This window comes from Quercus robur, chromosome 2, assembly GCF_932294415.1.
Source record: "Quercus robur chromosome 2, dhQueRobu3.1, whole genome shotgun sequence".
Lineage (NCBI taxonomy): Eukaryota > Viridiplantae > Streptophyta > Magnoliopsida > Fagales > Fagaceae > Quercus > Quercus robur.
Genome location: NC_065535.1, coordinates 67,170,999 through 67,191,861, shown reverse-complemented (window position 1 = coordinate 67,191,861; position 20,863 = coordinate 67,170,999). Strand labels below are relative to the sequence as shown.

The following is a 20,863-nucleotide window of genomic DNA, read 5'->3' as shown; positions in this document are numbered from 1 at the left end:
TATAATGCTAAATTCAGTGTAGAATAAGAGATTAAAAAAAAAGTAAAACTTTTGTGTAATTACAAATTTGAACTTTTAAGCTGGATGATTAGATTAACCGATTAATCCAACTAGAGATTTTCCATTAGGTTTGAACCCTTAATCGTGCTAATTCTTAAGTCAACCAACATACCACTAATATATGTCTATATCTCTTCAAATGTGAACATATCCCATTTTAATCACTTTTTTTTTTTTTTTTGGTGTGTGTGTGGCTAAAAGGTATTTACAACAAAAGTCACGTTTACATTACCAAGGCGATATGGGTCTGTTTTTAATACTAGTTTTTTTCGTTTTTGTTTATGTTTTTGTTTTTTTGTTTTGTTTTAATACTAGTTGATTGTTCCAATAATCCACTTGAAGTTTTATAGCCACCACGACAAAAGGAAGGTTATGTAGAAGAGTGTGTCTACTACCGCAACAATTTCTATAATTTTTGTCACAATTTGTTTATGTGGCGAGTTGTAAAAGATGGAAATAAAATATTGAGTCCATATGAGTTCATTATTTCACTACTCACGAGTCGTCATATTGCAAAATTGTGACAAAGTTGTAAAATTAGTTATGGTACTAGACTTAATCTATGCAGAAATGTTGAAGGTGCCCTATTAAAATCTAACGGTCCGCAAAATCATGCACCGTTTCACGCATAATTCCATTCCATTTGACTAGACCAGAGTTGAAGATATCTCTACGTAGCATCTTAACTTGTGTGAACTATTACAGTATTACGTGTGTTCTTATTACCTGAGCCACAACATGTAGAGTCTCACATAAATTGAGATATGGGCGGGCAATTTTGTTTGTTTGTTTGTTTTTTGATGGGAAGGCAATTTTGTTTTGTTGTTCGTGAATTTCAACGATGTAGTTACGTGGTGCATGTTTGATTGGTTTTTTTTTTTTTTGGTGCAGGATGGATTGACATGGCTTCTGAATTCTCCAGAGCAAAATCTACCATTAATTTTAGCTGATAACGGGTTTGATGTGTGGATTTCTAACACCAGAGGGACCAGATTAAGCCGACGACATGTCTCCTTGGTCCCTAGCCAACCGGTTCTGCTCCTCTTTCCCTTTACTACTCATCAATTTAATTACTTCATAAAACTATTTTATGCTGCATATGATGATAGATAATAGTGGTTTCTTGTTTTTGTTTAGAGAAATGTTTCATATAAAAAAAAAATTCACAATATTTTTTCATAACAATTGACAAATTATTACTAATTTTTTGAATCCACTATTTAATTTTTTTTCTTTCATTTATTATTAATAATTTGCCACATCAATTATGGTGAAAAATTTAAGATGAGTTTGATGCCAAGGGAAAGTGTGATAGTACTAGTTTTAAGTAGAAAGATATATTAGCCAAATTCTAATTAATATCCTACTTGTATAAAGGATCCAACTTTGATTAAAATTAAAATAAAAAAAAAATCTTTAATTAAAAGAAAAGGAAAGAATTTTTTTTTTCAAAAATCAAATAATTCAAATTATAAAATCTTCCAATAACTGAATATATAACATGATTTAATTTAGATGATCAATGTTTTATAAGGATTAAATTTCCTTGATTTTCGACCATGAAAGGTTCTGGCTGCTTCCCACTTGCTGCTGATAAGAAGAAAAGGAAAACAAAATAGAAAAAAAAGAAAAGGCTCTGAAAGTCTGAGTGCGGTAGTTGATTAGCAATACCCACGTGGATGTCAGTATCAAAACAGAAAGGCAATTACTTAAATAGACATTGATTGGAACTCAGGAAATAGGTTTGAATTTCTTTTCTTAGATTTTGGGTTTGGATATAGGTTCATCATAGAGCACGATAAAAAAAGGAAAGGATCTAGGAACACTAATGAGTGTGGCATTAATTGTACCTATTTGGAGGTCTAAAAGAATCAAATCTTAGGACATATGTAGGTTTTTGAAGATAAACTTTTTTTTTTCCTTGAAAAAATTGGCTTATATTCGGCAAAAAAAAAATCACTTAATTTTGTAACAGTTAAAACTAGAATTGGGTTTGAATTTTAGGGTCACCTTTGAGCAGGACAAAAAAGTGAAAACAAGCCTAGCTTGTGGTCACACCTAGTTAAATCATATATCCTATATACTTATTGGGTTGATACATTATATATATATATATATATATATAAATAAAATAAAAAAGATTGAGAATTGAGTTGGTAAGTGGGTAATTTTTTTTTTTAAATGTTACATGGGTAATTTAGTATATCTTTAATAAAAGATATTCCCCTCATCTTCTTTATTGTTTGTTACTCATGGTTTGTCAATATTGTAAATATGACAGGCTTTCTGGAATTGGTCATGGGATGAATTGGTTTCCTTTGAGCTACCAGCTCTTTTTGACTATGTGTATGGCCAAACAGGGCAGAAGATTAATTACGTGGGCCATTCCCTGGTGAGCATCATCATCAGATTATGCACCCCTTCAAAGCTACATATGTTACACTTTGAATCTAAGACATTCATTATTCTTAGATTTGCAAAAAAGCCTTTGCAATGCTATGAATCGTTTTTTTATCTTAATTATGTGGACGTCTAGCATTAATGACTTTAGCCATATACTAATAAATTTGTCCAAGCTTTCTGTTGAAAATGAGAGAGTACTAGTAGTGTGATGTTCAAAAGTTTGGAATATATAACTAGAAAAAACTGTCCATTGTATTCTATTAAAATTTCGACACTTGGGCAATCTTTGACAGGGAACTTTAACAGCTTTGGCATCCTTCTCGGAAGGTAAACTAATGAACCAGCTGAAATCAGCAGCATTGTTGAGTCCTATTGCTTATTTGAGCCACATGAAAACTGCACTTGCCAATATTGCTGCCAAATCCTTTGTTGGTGAGGTAAGGTCATCAATGATGCCCCACATAATGTTAATTTATTAAACAAAAATAAACAGCATGCACATGACAGAAATGCTTGATTTTGACAACAGATCGGCAGGCTATTTGGTCTAGCAGAGTTCAATCCCAAAGGGTAAGAGTCCCAAGAGTTACTGATGATATAGAAGTTACTTCATGTTATAGAATTACAATGTTCTAAATTGATGGTTTTGATCTGCAAATCCTTTTATATAGGGAAGCTGGGGGTGACTTTCTCAAGTTTCTATGTGATAATCCCGGGGTTGACTGCTCCGACTTAGTAACCGCATTAACTGGTATTAGTCTCTGCATTGATCGGTAGCTTCAATAGTACAATGGATTTTATACACTGAAAATATTTTTGAAGGAACGTACTAACTCATGCAATGGTACCAACTTTGTGTTCAATCAAGGGAAAAATTGCTGCCTTAATTCCTCAACCGTTGATCTCTTCCTGATGAATGAACCTCAGCCAACATCAATCATGAACATGGTGCACCTTTCTCAAAGTAAGTTTGTTTCTGAACAATAACTTTTTACGCTGATTCTTGTGATGCGCATTTTAAACTTTTTTCTTTTCATTGAGACTGTATATGGCTTTTTACTATTTTGGGGTATGAAAATTCATGTGATCAAAAGGGTTAAGGTGAAATATTACACGAAGAATGAGTTTGTATATACTATTTTTGATGTCATTTTATACAGTGGAAGTGTGGAACTGGAAGTTGCATGTCACTTTACTAATGTTATTTCTTAGTACTTCACCACGAATATTTCTTTTTAGGTAGTCTTTGTTACAAACTGCCAGAAAAGTCATTGATATTTACTTATGAATAACTAATTGAGGAAGATTTTGAACTATAAATTTGCAGCTGTTAGAAATGGTGTTGTGGCAAAATACAACTATGGGAGGCATGACTATAATTTGATGCATTATGGGGAAGCCATGCCACCAATTTATAACCTCTCCAACATTCCCCATGACCTTCCTATGTTCCTTAGCTATGGTGGCCAAGATGCACTCTCTGATGTCTTAGATGTTAAACATTTACTTGATGATTTAAAGTCCCATGATGTAGACAAGCTCTCAGTTCAGTTCATCAAGGATTATGCTCACGCAGATTTCGTCATGGGAGGGAATGCCAAGGATGTAGTTTACAATCAAGTGGTTAAATTTTTTAAGGGCCAACACTTATGATCCTTGATGGAGGCCTCAGTTGTGTGATCAACATTAATTAGCTAGTTTATATTTATTACTAGGCAAAGTACTTTACCTAGCTAGTAGTAAAAGGAGGCGGTTCTGCTTCTAACCGTGGCTGCTTTGGCCTTCGGCTCTGCTTTTGCTTGGCCATTGAAGTTTTTTATTTTTATTTTTATTTTAAATTTAATTTTTGTTGTCTTTAATGCATTCAAAGTAAGGACAAAATTATTTAGTTTGAAATTTATTAAAGGGCCAGACAATTTATTTTATGTAAAATTGGTTGACTAGGTTTAATATCTTTTAAATGTGCTATATGTAGTTTTTGTTGTTGGGCTAAATTTTTTGGGCTTAAATATTTTGTTTTATATTTTAGATATAATTTTTTATGGCTTTTAAAAAGAGGAAAATGCTAGAGTTACAATTTTTTTTTTTTAATTATAAATTACTGATGTAGTGATCGACGAGTAGTGGTTATTCGTAAGTAAAAAAATGATGTAAGTGATGGACATAGATGCAAACCAGTAAGAATTTGCTAACTCAATAGTTTGTAAAAAATTTTGTAAACATAGAATTACTTTTAAAAGAATCAATGATATTGCTAAAGAGAACAAAATAATTTTATTAAACAAAATTGCTAAAATTAGTATCTATATATATAATAGTATTTTTTATTAAAACAATTATGGGCATCCCCCCAAAGTCCAATAATACCTCCGTCCATGATTGGACTTAAAATTTTGAATATTTTATACTTTCCCAAAATTTGAGGAAAAGATAAAGTAAGTGTGAAAGTAAGTGCGAAAGATATACTTTCCTAAATGTGCACTTTCTGTTTGATTGGAAATAACTAAGAACGTGGATGAAGATTGTCAACAAGATTATAGAATGAATCTATAAGATAGTCATCCTTAATACAAACAAGGAACCATTATTTTCAAACTTGTAGACTACTTTTCAAGCCCAAAGCATGTACATTCCAATACAAATTTGGAAGATATTGAAGTGAATAGACATCTTGGAAGATTTCTAGTGACTCCATCTAACAATCTAAATAGATTTGATTTATCTAGGCAGGACTCAAAATTTGAGCACGCATGTTAGACTTAAAAAGTTACTTTATTTTTCCCTTTAAAACTAAGGACGGAATTGGAATTTCAAGAGTGAAGGGGTCATACCAGGATATCTATACAATAAATAATCATGGAAGCTTAGCAATTAATTTTGCTAATATTTCTCACCTTATCATCATACTTCCCTATTATTCCCTATCTATCTTACCATTACTCTTACTACAACCCTTCAATTTAGTACTTTACTAAAATTAACATTTACTTGTTGACTCTAAACAACATTTGAACCCAAGGAAAATCAAATTTTGATTTTAATCTGTTTTGCCAATGCAAGTATGAGTTCTTCATTATTAAAACTAGTATATAGCCCCGTATGTATGCACGGGTATAATTAAAAATAGTTACAATTATACGGTTCAAATTATACATTATATTAATTTACACTTTTTTAAATCATACATTTCTAAAATTTGTAATGGTTTCTCATTTTATATTTTAGAAATGTATAGTTTTTAAACTTTATGGATTTTAGAATTTAATTTATTTTAGACTTTACGGTTTTTGCTCCCAATAATTTACTTACCACACAAATTAAAAACTTAGATGGACACATGGCCGAAAATTGGACTCCAATTGAAATCCAATTTAGAATCTAATTGGATTTGAAATTTTAGATTTTTACACTCAATAATTCATTTGGCACAAAATTAAAAATTAAATGGGACACGTGGTGCAAAATTGATAATCCAATTAATATCTAATTGGATTTTTTCTAAGCTTTGCCTATTAATATATATATTGTGGTGGGCCTTTTTTTGTGTTTTGGGCTTGATTTCTCCTGCTGTACCATGGCCTGTGATTCTGAGGTAGGAGAGTTGGGACTGGCTTAATTGAAACACACCTTGAGCCGGCTTCTGCGCAAGTTGGACCATCCCCATACAAATGCATCTTGATAGGAACCTTGCATGTACCGCGTGCTCACGGTAGGAAAGACTGTTATAAGTATTACAGCAGGAAGCACGATGCAGCAAGATAACTAAAACATTTCTACTAATAACAATAACATGTGAATAACATAGCAAGGGAGAATAGAGCAATACGATTATGAATAACAAGATCACGGCAAAAAGTTTTAGCAGTAAGATAACGAGTTAGTCTTTGATCATAAAAGAAAGAAAGGATTTGTCTGCCAAAGAAATGGACTTAGCTCTTCAACAGACACAAGCCCAAAAAGGGAACCGATCTCCAATGTGGGTAACCTCAGAGGGAACTTTCGTCGTAAAGATTACACACTTTGGAAAAAAGGACCTAAATGACTTAAACTTGAATTCTTAGCTTATCAGAGAGTGGGTCTATTGAGAGGGAGAGAAATGGGTAGCCAATTGATGCATGCCACTGCTTCTATCACTCATGTTTCTTCCCTTTTTTTGGGATTTCTGTATCATTCCTTTTTCTTTTTGTTTCTTTGTTTACTCTGCTTCCTTTTCTTTCTTTCTACCTCTCTTTTTTGCTTGTCGTCTTTCCCCCTTCCTTCACTGTTCACGCTTATGGCCTTTTATATTGTCTACCATGACATAATTTACCAATTTTACCCCTTAACCCTTTTTGGCTCATTTTGGGTGTCCTTCTAAGACTGCCCACTGGTCTGCTGGCTATCCAACCACTACCATTACATTGTATAGACTACACCATGCCTCATTCCCAGACAAAAATGGTTTTGGTTTTGTCTCTTACCTCTCTTAATACTCTCATTCGGATAAGGGTTAAACTTCTCCCTTACCTACCTCTATGTCATGCATCTAGTGATTCAGCTCATGTTTACTTTTTTTGGGTGAGATGTCATCCCAGTAAGACATTTTTCCTCAAAATAATTTGAGCGGGAACCCTAAAATAGGCTCCCCTTTTCTCCCCATTGATAGACCACACAATTTCATATCTTTGACCTGTGGGCCACCTTCCTTATATTGGCTGGATACAGGTAGGTGGTGCCTGAGCCCTGTATGCATGCTCCACTTTGGTTTGAATCTATTACTTTTCTGGCCTTCACATATTTGCCATTACCTCTGAGTTTGTCTGGTTTTGCTGTACGTTCTGGTATCTGTTTAACTCTTGTGGCGTGAAAGACACATGGGCCTTTGGGCTTTCATTCTATGCATTCCATCTCCTCTTTGGACTGGGCATTGCCTGGGTACGGGCCCTCTCCCTCCTACTTGGCCCATGTCCTCTTCTTTCCCATGTCCATGGGTTGGTTGATGATCCTGCCATGTCACTGCACTGCTCCTGCTATGATATTACCTCTCTTTTGCTTTGTTGTTACCTCTGGGCTTACAGGCTAAGGCTCTTGCTAGTCCATTTTCTACATTCTTTCTTCTTTTGGGCTTCAGTGGCCAGCATTCCTGCTGAGCCAGCCCATTCCATCTCTTTGGCTTCCTCGACCCATTTCATTCCTCGAGCTTCCTCGGCCCATTTTCTTCTTCCTTACCTCTTTCACTCCCATGGGTTTTTGCTAAATCCTTTGGGTTTCTTCGGCCCGATTACCACATCCTTACCTCTTATTACCTTTTGGGCTTATTGGCCTTTATGCCAACCCTACGAATTTACTAATTTATTTCTTGGGCTTCCCCGACTCATTTACTTCTTCTCCACCTCTTACTACTCCCATGGGTTTACTACCTTCATTCCTTGGGCTTCCTTGGCCCATTTGCTTCTTCCTAGCCATTTACTATTTTTGTGGGTCTGTTGATCATTATTCTTGCCATTCTGGCCTGTTGGTTTTTACTTTACTATTTCCCCCCATCTTCTTCATATTGTTGGCCTTCTTCTCCCATTGGGCCTTTTTGTCAAAAGTGGGCATCAACATATATATATATATATATATATATATATATAAAAGGTTTTCAGATCCGGATTGTTCATTGAACCGTAAAAGGGAGAGGTTTAAGATTTTTGAGGTCGAATCGAGGTCGAACCGTGATGACGTCATAATTAATTTAATAATTAATTAAAGCCTAAATATAGATATTAAATTTATAAAACTAGAAAAATTGACTAATATATCTATATATGTGAGGGAAATTTAATGATTTTCAAGCATATATTTAATAATTAAATAAGAAAGTTAATAAAATAAAACAATAACCATGAAAATATTAAAATTTATGATTAATTTTTGAAGTAAAGTTGAATATCTTTGAAGGATTTTAATTATAATTTTTTTTATTCCTTGTAAGAGATGAATAATTTAATTAAGTTGAATAAAATTGTGTTAAGTTGTTTTTATAAATAAAAAATAAAAAATAAAAAAATTGCTAAGGGGTTGGACCGCACAGTTCTTGCCACCGATTCGTGCAGTCTAACCCTAGTTTTAGGGGTTCACGGAATTGCCACATATGCCCGGTTCTCTATGCTTAAAAAACCAGATTTTAATCCGGTTCCCAGTTTTCACGGTCCGACCTTCCAATTCGGTCCGGGTCTGAAAAACTTGTATACACACACACACACACACACACACACACACACACACCACATTTTGTACCCCTTACGACTCAGGGCCTCATTCCCCAATGATGCTAAAATTCTAAGACTCAAAGTTGGTTTAGAGCCCAATCAGATGTTAATTTGAATTGAGAGATGTTAAAATAAAAAATGTAACTTTTAATAAGCAAATAAATCTATTTTTGGAAAAGTAAAGCCAAGGAAGCCCTCGGCGTGCGCGCGCAGCCATGATGCATGCGCATGTAGGCTTGATCCTGCACGCGCATGTAGGGTTTCAGAAAAATTAAAAAAATTAAAAAAATTAAAAAAAAAAACAAGTTTTCTGCATTAATGCTGAGGTTTGAAACGAATCCCACATCGTTTGGGAGCCATTCAAAACCCCCATTTTCACAATATAAATAGCCATACATGGTACATTTTCAAAACACACAGAAATTTTAAGGGAAAACACTAAGATTCACTTGAAGTAGTGAATCAAAGAGGACGCTTTTTCACAAAACATCCTCAAGTCAATTTTCTTTTGATTATGGCCTTTTCTGACCTTGATTTTTGAGTTTAAGATTACTAATCACATTTCTTATTGGTTGTGAATAGATTTGACTGAGAGGAACGGTCAAAAATCAATTGCGTTATTAAAAAAATACTTATTAATTATGTTAATAATCAATGAGCCATCTGAAACTTTAATAGAGTTTCACCTTAAGTAAATTAATTATCTTAAAAATTAATATGCCACATGACAAAGATACATTAATTTTACATGTAATATATATATATATATATATATATATATATATATATATATATATTTATATATATATATATGTTGAAATTTCTGATGGTTGAATAAGAGATCTGGGATTCAATTTTCGCTTACACCAAAAACCAATTGGTGTTTTAATTTGATAATAAAGAGTTATCATTAGGAACGGATGCCATAAATTAAAACTCTCTTAAAAAAAAAAACTGCAATTTTGCCAACAAATTGAAGGATATGTTACTAGATAAATGAGCTATGGAACTAATGGTGATTTTCATATCCCTACGTCAAGTTCGTCCTCAAAACTAATATTTTGCTTTTATAAAATTAAAAATTTTCACTGCGCAATATAATTAAAGTTCTCTATGGAATGTGCGGATCAGTTTACTATTTAGTAAGGGATGAGATTTTAGCTTTTAATGGGTTGGGCTGAACATAAACACTCAGTTTGGGCTCGAAATTGGAGGCCCAATGGCAAATCAACGCCAACCTTTTTCTTTTTACGGTCTTACCTGAGGCACGTGCATTGCTTGTGCTCTTGAATATTACTAACGATGTATCTCATGACGTACGCAATGCATGTTGCTGCATATAAATTTGTCCGTTTGGAAATAATTTATATAATTTTTTACTGAAAAACTTTTAAAAAGTGAGAAAAAAAAGAGATTTTAAAAAGTTGTACATAAAAACTAAAAGATGAACTTATAAATTCTAGCTAAATAAAGATGTGTGTGAATGGGTATATACTGTATGCACCCAAAACATGATATTCTTTTGCGCGCAGAGTAATATGTCCTTTGGGTTTGACGGGTTTAACGTATGGATTATTGCGAACTCTAGTCTTAAGTCAGATTCCAAATGATAAAAGTGTGGTGCACAATCAAGATTTTCCTATCTCTTCTAAGTTGGATCCCATGTATTTCATCCTCAAAGACTCAAATTGGACCAAGATTTTCTTGATCCCCTTCCCCATGCACTTGCAACTGAGGCTTTGCTAGGGTCCCTTTTTGGGTTTGCTGTGTGAATTAAAATTGAGCTACCCAAGAGATACTTCCAGTTAACTGTTAAAGTTGTGTGTATATAACTTTTTGTTATAAAATACGATAAAAGTTGCAGAGGTACAAACAATTAATTGCATTATTTTCTCCACTTAACTAGGACTTGATTCTCATATATGCAAGGTGTGAAAAAGGCAATATTTTGTCAAAGGCCATTTCATAATAATGAAAATAAAGGTGGGGTTCACATGACTAGCTTGTTTCCAACGATTCCTTCCATTTAAAACTTTTTTGATGCTTTTCCAAATGATAAAATTGTATAATTGTGATGGGGCTGATGTTAAGCATCGTGGATTTTGGCTTTCGCCTTTCAGGGATGGGGGCTCATACTCTGTCTTTCCCCATTAGTCTTGCACAATATTTTCAGAACGGTCACCATCATTGATTCATGTTAATATATGTCAATTAATCTTCACGATTTTCATTAAATACCAAGGTTACATGTGGTTGTTGAAATTAGTTAATTGTTATTTAGATCTGTTAGGATTTATAAATGTTTTTGCAAATCATAGTGTCAAAATTGATTTTATCAATAAAATTGTGTTAGGGTTGAGTTTGGGTTACAAATGGCATAAATTAAGACGACAAAGTTTCAATTTTCTCAAAGATCATAATTTGATGATCTTTTATCCATATTTTTTGCACCACAATAAATTTTTGAATGAAGTTTATTTCATTAGAAGGTATACATATATATGGTATGGGGCTTTGAAATAGATTCAAATTTAACCCAATTTGGATTTAAAATGTGTGAGACAAAGTCGCTCAAATTTGGCACAATTTTGCTGTTTTCAATAGTTTGACTTGAGAAAAATTGTCGGGATTTGCAATTTGAATTCTACTAGAAGAAAGGTTATATTGGATTTCAGGGACAGAACTACCTTGGAGCTAAGGGGGGCCATGCCCCCCACCCCCAGCCTTTGAAAAAAAATTCTGTAGTATATATATTAGTATAAAAAATTTACTTTTGGCTCTAAAATTAATATATACTTGCCCCCCCTCTCCCAAACAATTTACAAACTAACCTATGAATCAAAAAATGAAAAAAATTATCAAATCATCCCTTGTTTGGTTGTCCCAAGAATATCAAGAAAAATATTTAGCTAAATATTTGGACAACTTACATATCCGGACAACAAGGAAAATTTACAAAACAATTCACTTATTCAGATAATAAAAAGATTCATTGTACAAGGTCTAAGTAAAAAAAAAAAAAAAATATATATATATATATATATATATATATATATATATATATATATATATAACAAATCAATTATAAATCCTTAAAAAAGCAAATCACTAAAACCCAATAATCTTTACCCAATTTCTACCTCTCATTTGAGAGCTCTTTTTCTCTCTCAAATGACTCCACCCCATAGTCACAGAGACAACTCCTATATTGCTAATCACTCCATCCATACACCAATTAGTGTCACCAACAATTTGGATCAATTGGTGTCTTTAACTCAACCCATGAAAAAAATTTATTTTTTTAAAAGAATTGCTGCTCTTTAACACAAGCAATGGAAAATTTTTATTTTTTTTGAATGATAGAATTTTATTAATTTTTAATGTTTTATTAACTTTGGGACACACTTGGCAATTTTTTAAAGGAAAAGATCTCACATCTTATGCTACCTCAACCTTAACCAAGTAATTATAAGAAAAAAATCCTTAACCAAGACACCAATAATTGCCTCACCCTTTTTTTTTGCTGAATATTTGTGCATGATGTTGATTAACCATTATTTTAGTTGTTTTATCTATATATATATATATATATATATATATATATATATATATAACCGAAGCCTCTGAAGCTCCCACAACTTTCCACGTCACCACTATTTTCTTTTTCTTTTTAATTTAGATTTTTCTTTTTCTTTTATTGAGTCTACACTTCAAGCCCAATCCAAAGTCTTATATATATATATATATATATATATATATATATATATATATATATATATATATTTGTATTATTTAACAACCGGATGTTTTTTGGAGCCGCCTATTGTTTCGAGCTTTCTGAACAGTGTTTTCTGTTTTGTCTTTCTTCTTCTTCTTCTTAGGGTTTAAGGCTGCTGCAAAGTTTGCAACAGTCCCAAGTCACCACACCAAACCAGGTATCTACAAACAAAAATCTCTCTTCTGTCTTCTATCTTCTCTCTCTCATTCTCTCATACACGTACGTCTCTTCTCTCTCTCTCTCTTTCTCATGCACGGCTCTTCCCTACAACAATAAACCAAGGCTTAAACCTCTTGTCTGTAGGGCTAGGCGAATTAATCCCCGAATCCTGTGTAGTTGTTTTGTATGTAAGGCTTACTTTGTAGAAAGTTGGAATCTTTCAACAACCGGATGTTTTTATAGACTCCATTGTAGGCATTTAATTTATTTGATGCTTTACGAATATTTATGATAGTTTTATTTGATACCTTGAATTATGGAAATATTTTTCAATGTATGTAGTATTTGTTATTAGTAGCATCTCTAAAGTGAAAGAAAATTTGTGTTTTATTTTAAACTAAAAACTTGGGTCTTCTTAAAACCCTAAAACATAATTTGTTTAAGGGCATAAGGCTTTGCTTGCCGCAAAATCGAGGTGAGAACCCCATCTTCAAGTTGATCAATAATATTATATTGTTATATAAATCTTGAAGTAATATATAGATGGTTTGGCAATGTAGTGAGATTTGGTTATTTTTGCTATATTGTTTACTTAATCACAGTGGAATCGATGGTCATACTCTTATCGTTTTATTGATGATAAAGAAAAAAAGGGTTCTTCAACGTCAAAGGTATTTCTTCTTCTATCATTATTTCTTCTAATTTTAAATTGTAAATTAGCATCAAAGGTATTAATAAGGTATTTCTTAGACCCTTTAACCTTGACGCTAAAGACCCTTTTACAATTTTAAATTATAAATACCTTTGAAGAAATAATTAAAGGTATGCTAAATTACAATTAAAATTTTTCCAATTTCTTGGATTTGGTTTTTCAATCTTTTTTTTTTGGTTAGAATTTTTTTCCTGCTTGGCAAATTTTTTTGTTAGATTTTTTTTTTTTGTTTGCCCTTGAAATAAATTTTTGATTTTTTTTTTTTAGTATAGCGTTAACTGTTTGTCTATATACATCTAATTTCTAAATATACATACTAAAGACATATAGAAAGAAAGGAAAATTGAAAATCTACATACTGATGCTTCTATAATTACTCATTTGAAATTCAAACCAGTTTCGAAAAGATAGTTTGTGGTTTAGAGTATTTTCCGTTTTCACTAATTGTGTTTTGTTTCACTGTACCTGTTTTTCAAATTTGGTTTGTGTTGTCTATCATTTAAGTTTTCTATATTTGTGGAATTCTTTGTTTTTTGCCAACTTTGAAACAAAATTTAGCCAAATCAAGATCCACACTACTAGCATTATTGTTAGTCACTTTAAGTTCAATGGTGTATTAAAGTACACACATTTGAAACTTTTGATTATATAAGTAAAAGAACACAAATGTTAATTAAAACAAAGCACACACAATTTTTACTTTAAACTCTTGGCTGAAGATAGCTTTTTTCTTTTTTTTTTTTTGTTTGTTACAGTAATCAAAAGAGCCTACAAGTTAGCTATTTCAAACAGAAGAAAAACTAAATAAATAATCTTCTAAAAATGGTCCCCTTCTACTATGTGTGCTAGGTTAGTTATGAAAAAAATTAGATAGTTGAGTGTATGAATGTATTTTGCACATTTTTTTTTGAAACATTTTTAATAAATGACAAACATTGCAGGAAACATAAAATTCAGTTCTAGCAAAACAAAAGACCAACAAATCTATCAACAATTAGCAAATAGAAGTACCAAAAACCTCATCCATAAACTCTTCATTTTACTTCTCCCATAACTTCTGTTGTTCTAAAAGAAAATAAGGAAATAGCCAAATGCTTCACAATCATCACATGTAAACTACACCAAAAGCATCAAATGAGAGAAAAAAATGACTAAGTGCTTTTATATATATAAAGTTAATGTTAATTTGATTTCATACTACTATTAGAGTTTATGCATTAGAGTTTGCAAATTGGTTGATTTCAAGAGAGTTAAATTCTAATATGCTACTATTATTCTTATGGCCTACACCTCTTTTTGTTCATATTTATATTTGTATCATTCTTTTCATTAGGAACAAGTAAGTTCCATTCAGAATAGTATATGTTGTTATAGTAGTCATCTTGACCATTTGAAGTTTTAACTTAGCCTCATTGATTTTATAAATTTAATTGCATAAATGTATATAATATATTTTGTGAATTTTATTGATAGATTTGTAAAGCATGGTATTATTGAGAATAATATCATTTTAATATGCAGTTGAATTTAAATATATTAGGCATTTTTCTGTTTTTTCTTTATTCATTTTCTAATCATATATGTAATTTTATTAAATTATTCTGTGCATCGCACGGGTTAGCGACTAGTTAATGTAATACTAGAAATGGATTTGAATTGTTAACTATAGTTTTTGTATTTTTTTTTTTTTTTTGAATCCTTTATATATAGCATTATGAAGTTATTAGGTATAGAATTATGCGAAAAGTAAAAAGAAAAATTATAATGTGGATAAAATAAAGAATTGGTCCAACCTCAGTTAGACTTTGAATATATCAAGACGGGCCAATTAACTTATAGAACTCTTGATCATAAATATCTATTATTGATTTAAAAAAAATTAAAAAATTAATGCAAATAATGCATCATTGTCAACCTCTAGTATTAATATTCCAACTTTTTCAAATTCTTGAACAAAGAAATTCCCCCCCCCCCCCCCCCCCCCCGAAAAATTTGAATCCTGGTTCTGTCCTTGTTGGATTTTACCACTACTTTGTGTGCTCTATAAAGCATTGTTGGCGCAACTTTTTATTTTTGATGATTGTTGCACGACTTTTAGAAGCAAGAAAAACTCCTAAAACCAAACTAAAACTTTCACATCTTCAACCGTTAAGCCTAAATTGAAAAACGTTATTCTTGTGCCTAGAACAAAAATAAGAAAACTATTGTGTTTTCCTATGCAACTTGAGCTTTAAACTGTTTGTGAAACAATAGAGTTTAAACTCAATGAGTTCAGTGTTGCTACAAATCTTTGAGAAGTTTGTTGGAGTACCAGAGGTTCTTGTTCATGCGAACTAGGTTAATTTGTTCATGGAGAAGATCATTATTAAAAGATTTAAGAGGTTATATAGGGGTGGAGCTAGGATTTTTTGTTTGGGGGGCCAAATTTTGTTACTAATATATTAGTCTCGAGTTAAGATAAACCATCACACACATGTGTAAATGCATATACACAAATATAAACATTAATATTTTGGTACTAGAGTAAGCCATAATTTATAAATATATTGTTGTAAAATAGCGGAAGCTCAAATTTAGCAAGATTGATTGTGAAAATATTTTAGGCTTGAGAAAGATCTCAAACAATTAATAGGAATGAAGAAAATTATTCCAAAAGAAAATACACACAAAACACCGAGATTTACGTGATTCAGCAATAGCCTACATCTACGAGCGACGACGAACAAATTTCATTATAACAAATTTGAGATAATACAAATTGGTGTAGAAGCACTCTCACAAACCCAAATCCCAAATACACCCAAATAGCTCTCTCTCACAAATACAAAACCAAAGAACCAATGGTTTACAAATACCAAATACAAATACCAAATACCAAATGTGAATTGTGCACAAACCAAAGAGAGAGCCACAAATCAAATCCAAAAGTTACACCACACAAAGAAAGAGCAAATCACCAAACTGCAGAACCGAAACCAAGCAGTAACAAACCTCTCTCATTATTCTAAATTGCAACACACAAATATCAAAGAACCAAACAAAAGAAAGCCTCTTTTTCTCACACACACAAAACCCTAAATTTGCCGCAACACACTCTGTTTATATAGGATATTCAAGTCAGCAAAGATGCAAGTCCTTCGAGCAATAGAATTTGTAATGCAATTTCCTTGTGTTCACGTGCACCATACTAATCCAGGCAAAAGACAGAGTCTACTCCAAGTATATATAACTCTAAATCACATGGCTGTCTCTCAAGGTCGGCTAAATCAAATCAATCTCAAATCAATCCAAAAGTTGCAACACACAAAGAAAGAGCAAATCACCAAATTGCAGAACCAAAACCAAGCAGTAACAAACTTCTCTCACTATTCCAAATTGCAACACACAAATATCAAAGAACCAAACAAAAGAAAGCCTCTTTTTCCTCACACACACAAAACTCTAAATTTGCCACAACACACTCTGTTTATATTGGATATTCAAGTCGGCAAAGATGCAAGTCCTTCGAGCAATAGAATTTGTAATGCAATTTCCTTGTATCCATGTGCACCATACTAATCCAAGCAAAAGACAGAGTCTACTCCAAGTATATATAACTCTAAATCACATGGTTGTCTCTCAAGGTCAGCTAAATCAAATCAATCTCATGTTGGACTCCAAAATAAAGTAGAATTCCAAGACTAATATGAGAACAAGTCTCCTTCACCACGTGAAAAGAGATCCAATTCAAGTAGACCTCCACCAAATGACAAGTCATCCAAAACAAGGAGTCCGAGTTAAATTTAAACTAGGCAAAAAACAAGTGAATCCACTTATAGTGGAATAACTCTCATATAGATCATGTATGTGCATAAAAAGCCCCTAAATTCAAGTCGTATCTCTACATATATTGTATATAAAATTAACAACTTTCACATATTTATATTCGCAATATAATTTTTTAGGAGAATTTATTATCTTTTAAACTCCATTGAGTATACAAAATTTGTCTAGTTTGATAATAAACATGTACAAAAAACGAATTAGAGAAAATAAAAACTATTTTGTCTTTATAACTACTAGACCAATTAACAAATTCTATTGGTTTTTAAGAGCATCATTGAACTAACTCAAACATTTGTGGGGCCAACTTCTATTTTTGTAGCTATATATTTAAAGTTTTTAATACTTATACATAATATAAAATAATTTTTTAAAATTTTAGGGGGGCCATGGCCCCCCCCCCCCCCCACCCCCCAAGCCTGCTATAGCTGCGCCCCTAGTTCTACAACTATCATGGTAACTAGGAAGGCAAACATATTGTTTGTATAATTTACATAGAGAGTTTAGGATTGCAAATGTTATGTGAGTCAGACTATCATAATTGTTTCTTTTTAGATATTGAATTTTTTAAGGAGATTAAATAGATCTCTAGAGTGGCTTTTCCTTTGAAGAGGTTCTTCATTAGTTTTCCACTTTGTTTATAACTTTCGTGTTGCATGTTTATTGCTTTGTTATTACTGCTATTGTGATTTGATATTATAATCTATAATTGTATGGAGTAAAGTAAGAAAAATGAGACAAAAGATTTGGATTTGCTTATTATATACGGGAAATTCATAAGAAACTTGTGCAATAAATCCACTATTTCCGTTATTTTAAAGATTAAAGTGCTTGGGGCCTAAAATAAGATTAAAAAAAAAATGGTATAAGAACTTTTAGAACACATTGGGTTTAAAATTAGATTTTCCAAGAACTAATATTTTATCAACATTTGGATCTATTTTCAACCTACTTCAATCTTACCCGTTCTTTTTACTTTTGGGTGAAAATATTACTTGAAATCATATTTAAGTTAACTTTCACAAAATTGTTTGGGGTATACGTCTGGCAACTATTTTCAATAATTGACCTACAAGAAAATGAGCAAGGTCAATACAAATAACACAAATCTATTCAAATCATGGCCTTTTTTTGCCAGAGGTCTGCACGCTTTTTCTATGAGAGTGGACAAGATTACAAGTGTTCAAATTGCAATTTGAAACCATAGCACTAAAAGAACGAAAATCATTAGTTGCTTCCATTACGAGTGTTATCTATCTGCCTATATCTGGGCATCCACCTCAATTATAAGGTTAATTAATAGTTCCCAAATCAATCCCCAAGTTTAATTAATCTATCCCCTTATTGCTCACAATTCCACTACGAAATCTTTTACCCTTTATAACCCAAGATAAGATTAGCTATATATTTCATCTGAATTAAAGTACCTAGCCACTTTAAAAAGAAAACAAATTTGCAACTTGAGGTTCATGCATTTACATGAATCATATCTTCATATTGTCATTTTTAGTGTTGGACTCAGTTAGGAACTAAAATTGGTCTTGGTTCTTCGTAAGAACATGGAAAGATTATGTCAAAAGGTCAAATATTAAGCTATTCTTGAATACTATCTGTGGGGTCAGAGAATTTGTGACCCTGGCCCACTTTACATTAGGGCCCAAGGCCCGAGCCGAGGAGGGATATAGCCGAGGACATACAATGAAAGTCCAAATAGCCTTGAGACATAGCCGAGGATGATTCTGTCATTGGCATCCCCAAGACACTCCTAAAAGAAAGGGAAAGAACGGTATAGGAACAGTTTTGGGAAAAACCGAACACATCCACGTTGATGGAGAAAGGACCCCTGGACAATCTGCCAACAAGGACAAAAAAAAGGCTGCCATTACTGCAATTAAATACTCTGCGCCAGACAGAGCAATGTTTTTCAGCTTTTACAACCACCCCCAACCATTTTGGGTATGGGTTGATGGGACAAGTATCAGCCCTGGAAAGTTGAACCTATACGTGGATGTTGGAGGAAGAGTAAAGGCTAATATAAAAAGAGAAGTAAGCAACCTAGAAAAAGGGGCTGGGAAAAAAGGCCAAGAACCAGAGCCTCGCAGATCATGCTGAGGAGAAAGACTTCTCGAGCGAACATGGTTTATTTCTGTATGAGTACCATGACTAACCACCGTCCGGTGACCAAGGCTTAGCCTTTCAAGCCCACGCTCTACAAATTATATTGTTTGAGCCTTAAACATGCGAACCCAATACTATTTTGGGGTCGTTACAAATTGAGTCCCTACACTATCCATTAATTGTAGAAAAAGCGACAGCCTTCTTGGTAAAATTTCTTAGAGGTTACTTCCAGGGATCCAGATCATATCCACATTTCATTAGCAGATCAAATCCACCTTTATTTATCTAACTTGAAATGGAATTTGAATTAAATTACTTATCAAAACGTTTTTTATTTATAGAAAGGAAAATGGAATATACAAGATTAATGAAAAAAATTACTTGTTTATCCTGCCAAATGGATTAAGATCATTTAGAGATTTTAGGGTAACTCTAAGTAGAGTTTTGAAAATCCTATTCATTCATTGGGAAATGAATGGATTAAATTTTAATGTGTTATTAACATTTTAAAAAGCTTCTACCATTGCTAATTTGGTGAGGCTTTTTTTTTTTTTTTTGGTGGCCTAGTGTCATAATATATATATATATATATATATATATATATATATATATATATTAATTTTGGATAAGTTTGTTTTGAAAACATGGATTAGTAGGGAAGTTTCTTATTTTGTAGGCATCTTAAGTGGAATTAGAAATATATTTTTACCGGATTGTCCTTAAATTTTTTCATCTATTAAACGTAAGGTTAATTTAGAGGTATTTCTGAACCACATAAAAGTCTAGTTCAAATAAAGAAATCCTCTTATAGATAGTATAAAATAATGTGTCAAAATACAATCCATTTATTTTAGAGCATTCCCATCAGGTGTTTTATAAAAATGCCATTTTGACACATCAAAAACACTACTTTATTATTTTAACACACCATTTTACAATTCACCATTTATCACATCTTCTATTCTTCAATTCTATACATTAAAATAATATATACAAATATTAAAATAGCATTAAAAAAAAACCAACAATATATAAAAATACAAAATAAAAAAACCAACTACCCCCACCACAACCCACAACCCACCCCCATTGCCAACACCCATCAACACCCCACATCCCACCCTACCAATGTCTCACACCAGAACCCCTACAGTAGAACACCAAAACCACCACCATAGAAAAACAAAAACAACAACAAAAAACACAACCCAACCGCTTCTCGCACACCCACCCACCGTTGACCCACCTACCCATCAACGCCCCACATTCCACCCCACCACCATCTCACACCAGAACCACCATAGCAGAACACCAAAACCACCACCACAGAAAAACAAAAAAACGCAACAGAGATCTGCCCATCACTGAATCTACCCATCGCAACCCACCACCACCGATCTGCCCATCACCATCTGAACCCACCCACTACCAAACCCACCCATCAAATCATTGAAAAAAAAAAACCACAGTAACAAAGATCGGCATTGAGTTGAGGAGGTGGCGCAGTGAGGCTAAGAGGAAGAGAGAAAAGCAATGACAGTGAGAAGAAAAAAGAGTGAAAGAAGAAAAGATGAGAGG

General features: G+C 32.6%; 1 protein-coding gene across 4 annotated transcripts in view; it reads left to right on the top strand.

The window, feature by feature from the left end:
- Positions 1-20,863, top strand: part of LOC126714628 (triacylglycerol lipase 2) — a 59,495-nt gene that overhangs the window by 2,600 nt on the left and 36,032 nt on the right. The window contains exons 3-9 of one of the 4 annotated variants that reach the window (XM_050414855.1): positions 952-1,092; positions 2,342-2,452; positions 2,757-2,900; positions 2,993-3,033; positions 3,135-3,214; positions 3,332-3,427; positions 3,791-4,367. The exons of the other annotated variants lie outside the window; for them this stretch is intronic. Of the exons in view, the coding sequence (XP_050270812.1) occupies positions 952-1,092; positions 2,342-2,452; positions 2,757-2,900; positions 2,993-3,033; positions 3,135-3,214; positions 3,332-3,427; positions 3,791-4,116 (939 nt within the window). The 3' untranslated portion in view covers positions 4,117-4,367. Of the gene's footprint in view, positions 1-951; positions 1,093-2,341; positions 2,453-2,756; positions 2,901-2,992; positions 3,034-3,134; positions 3,215-3,331; positions 3,428-3,790; positions 4,368-20,863 lie in introns of those variants that run through there. 4 annotated transcript variants of the gene reach the window in all.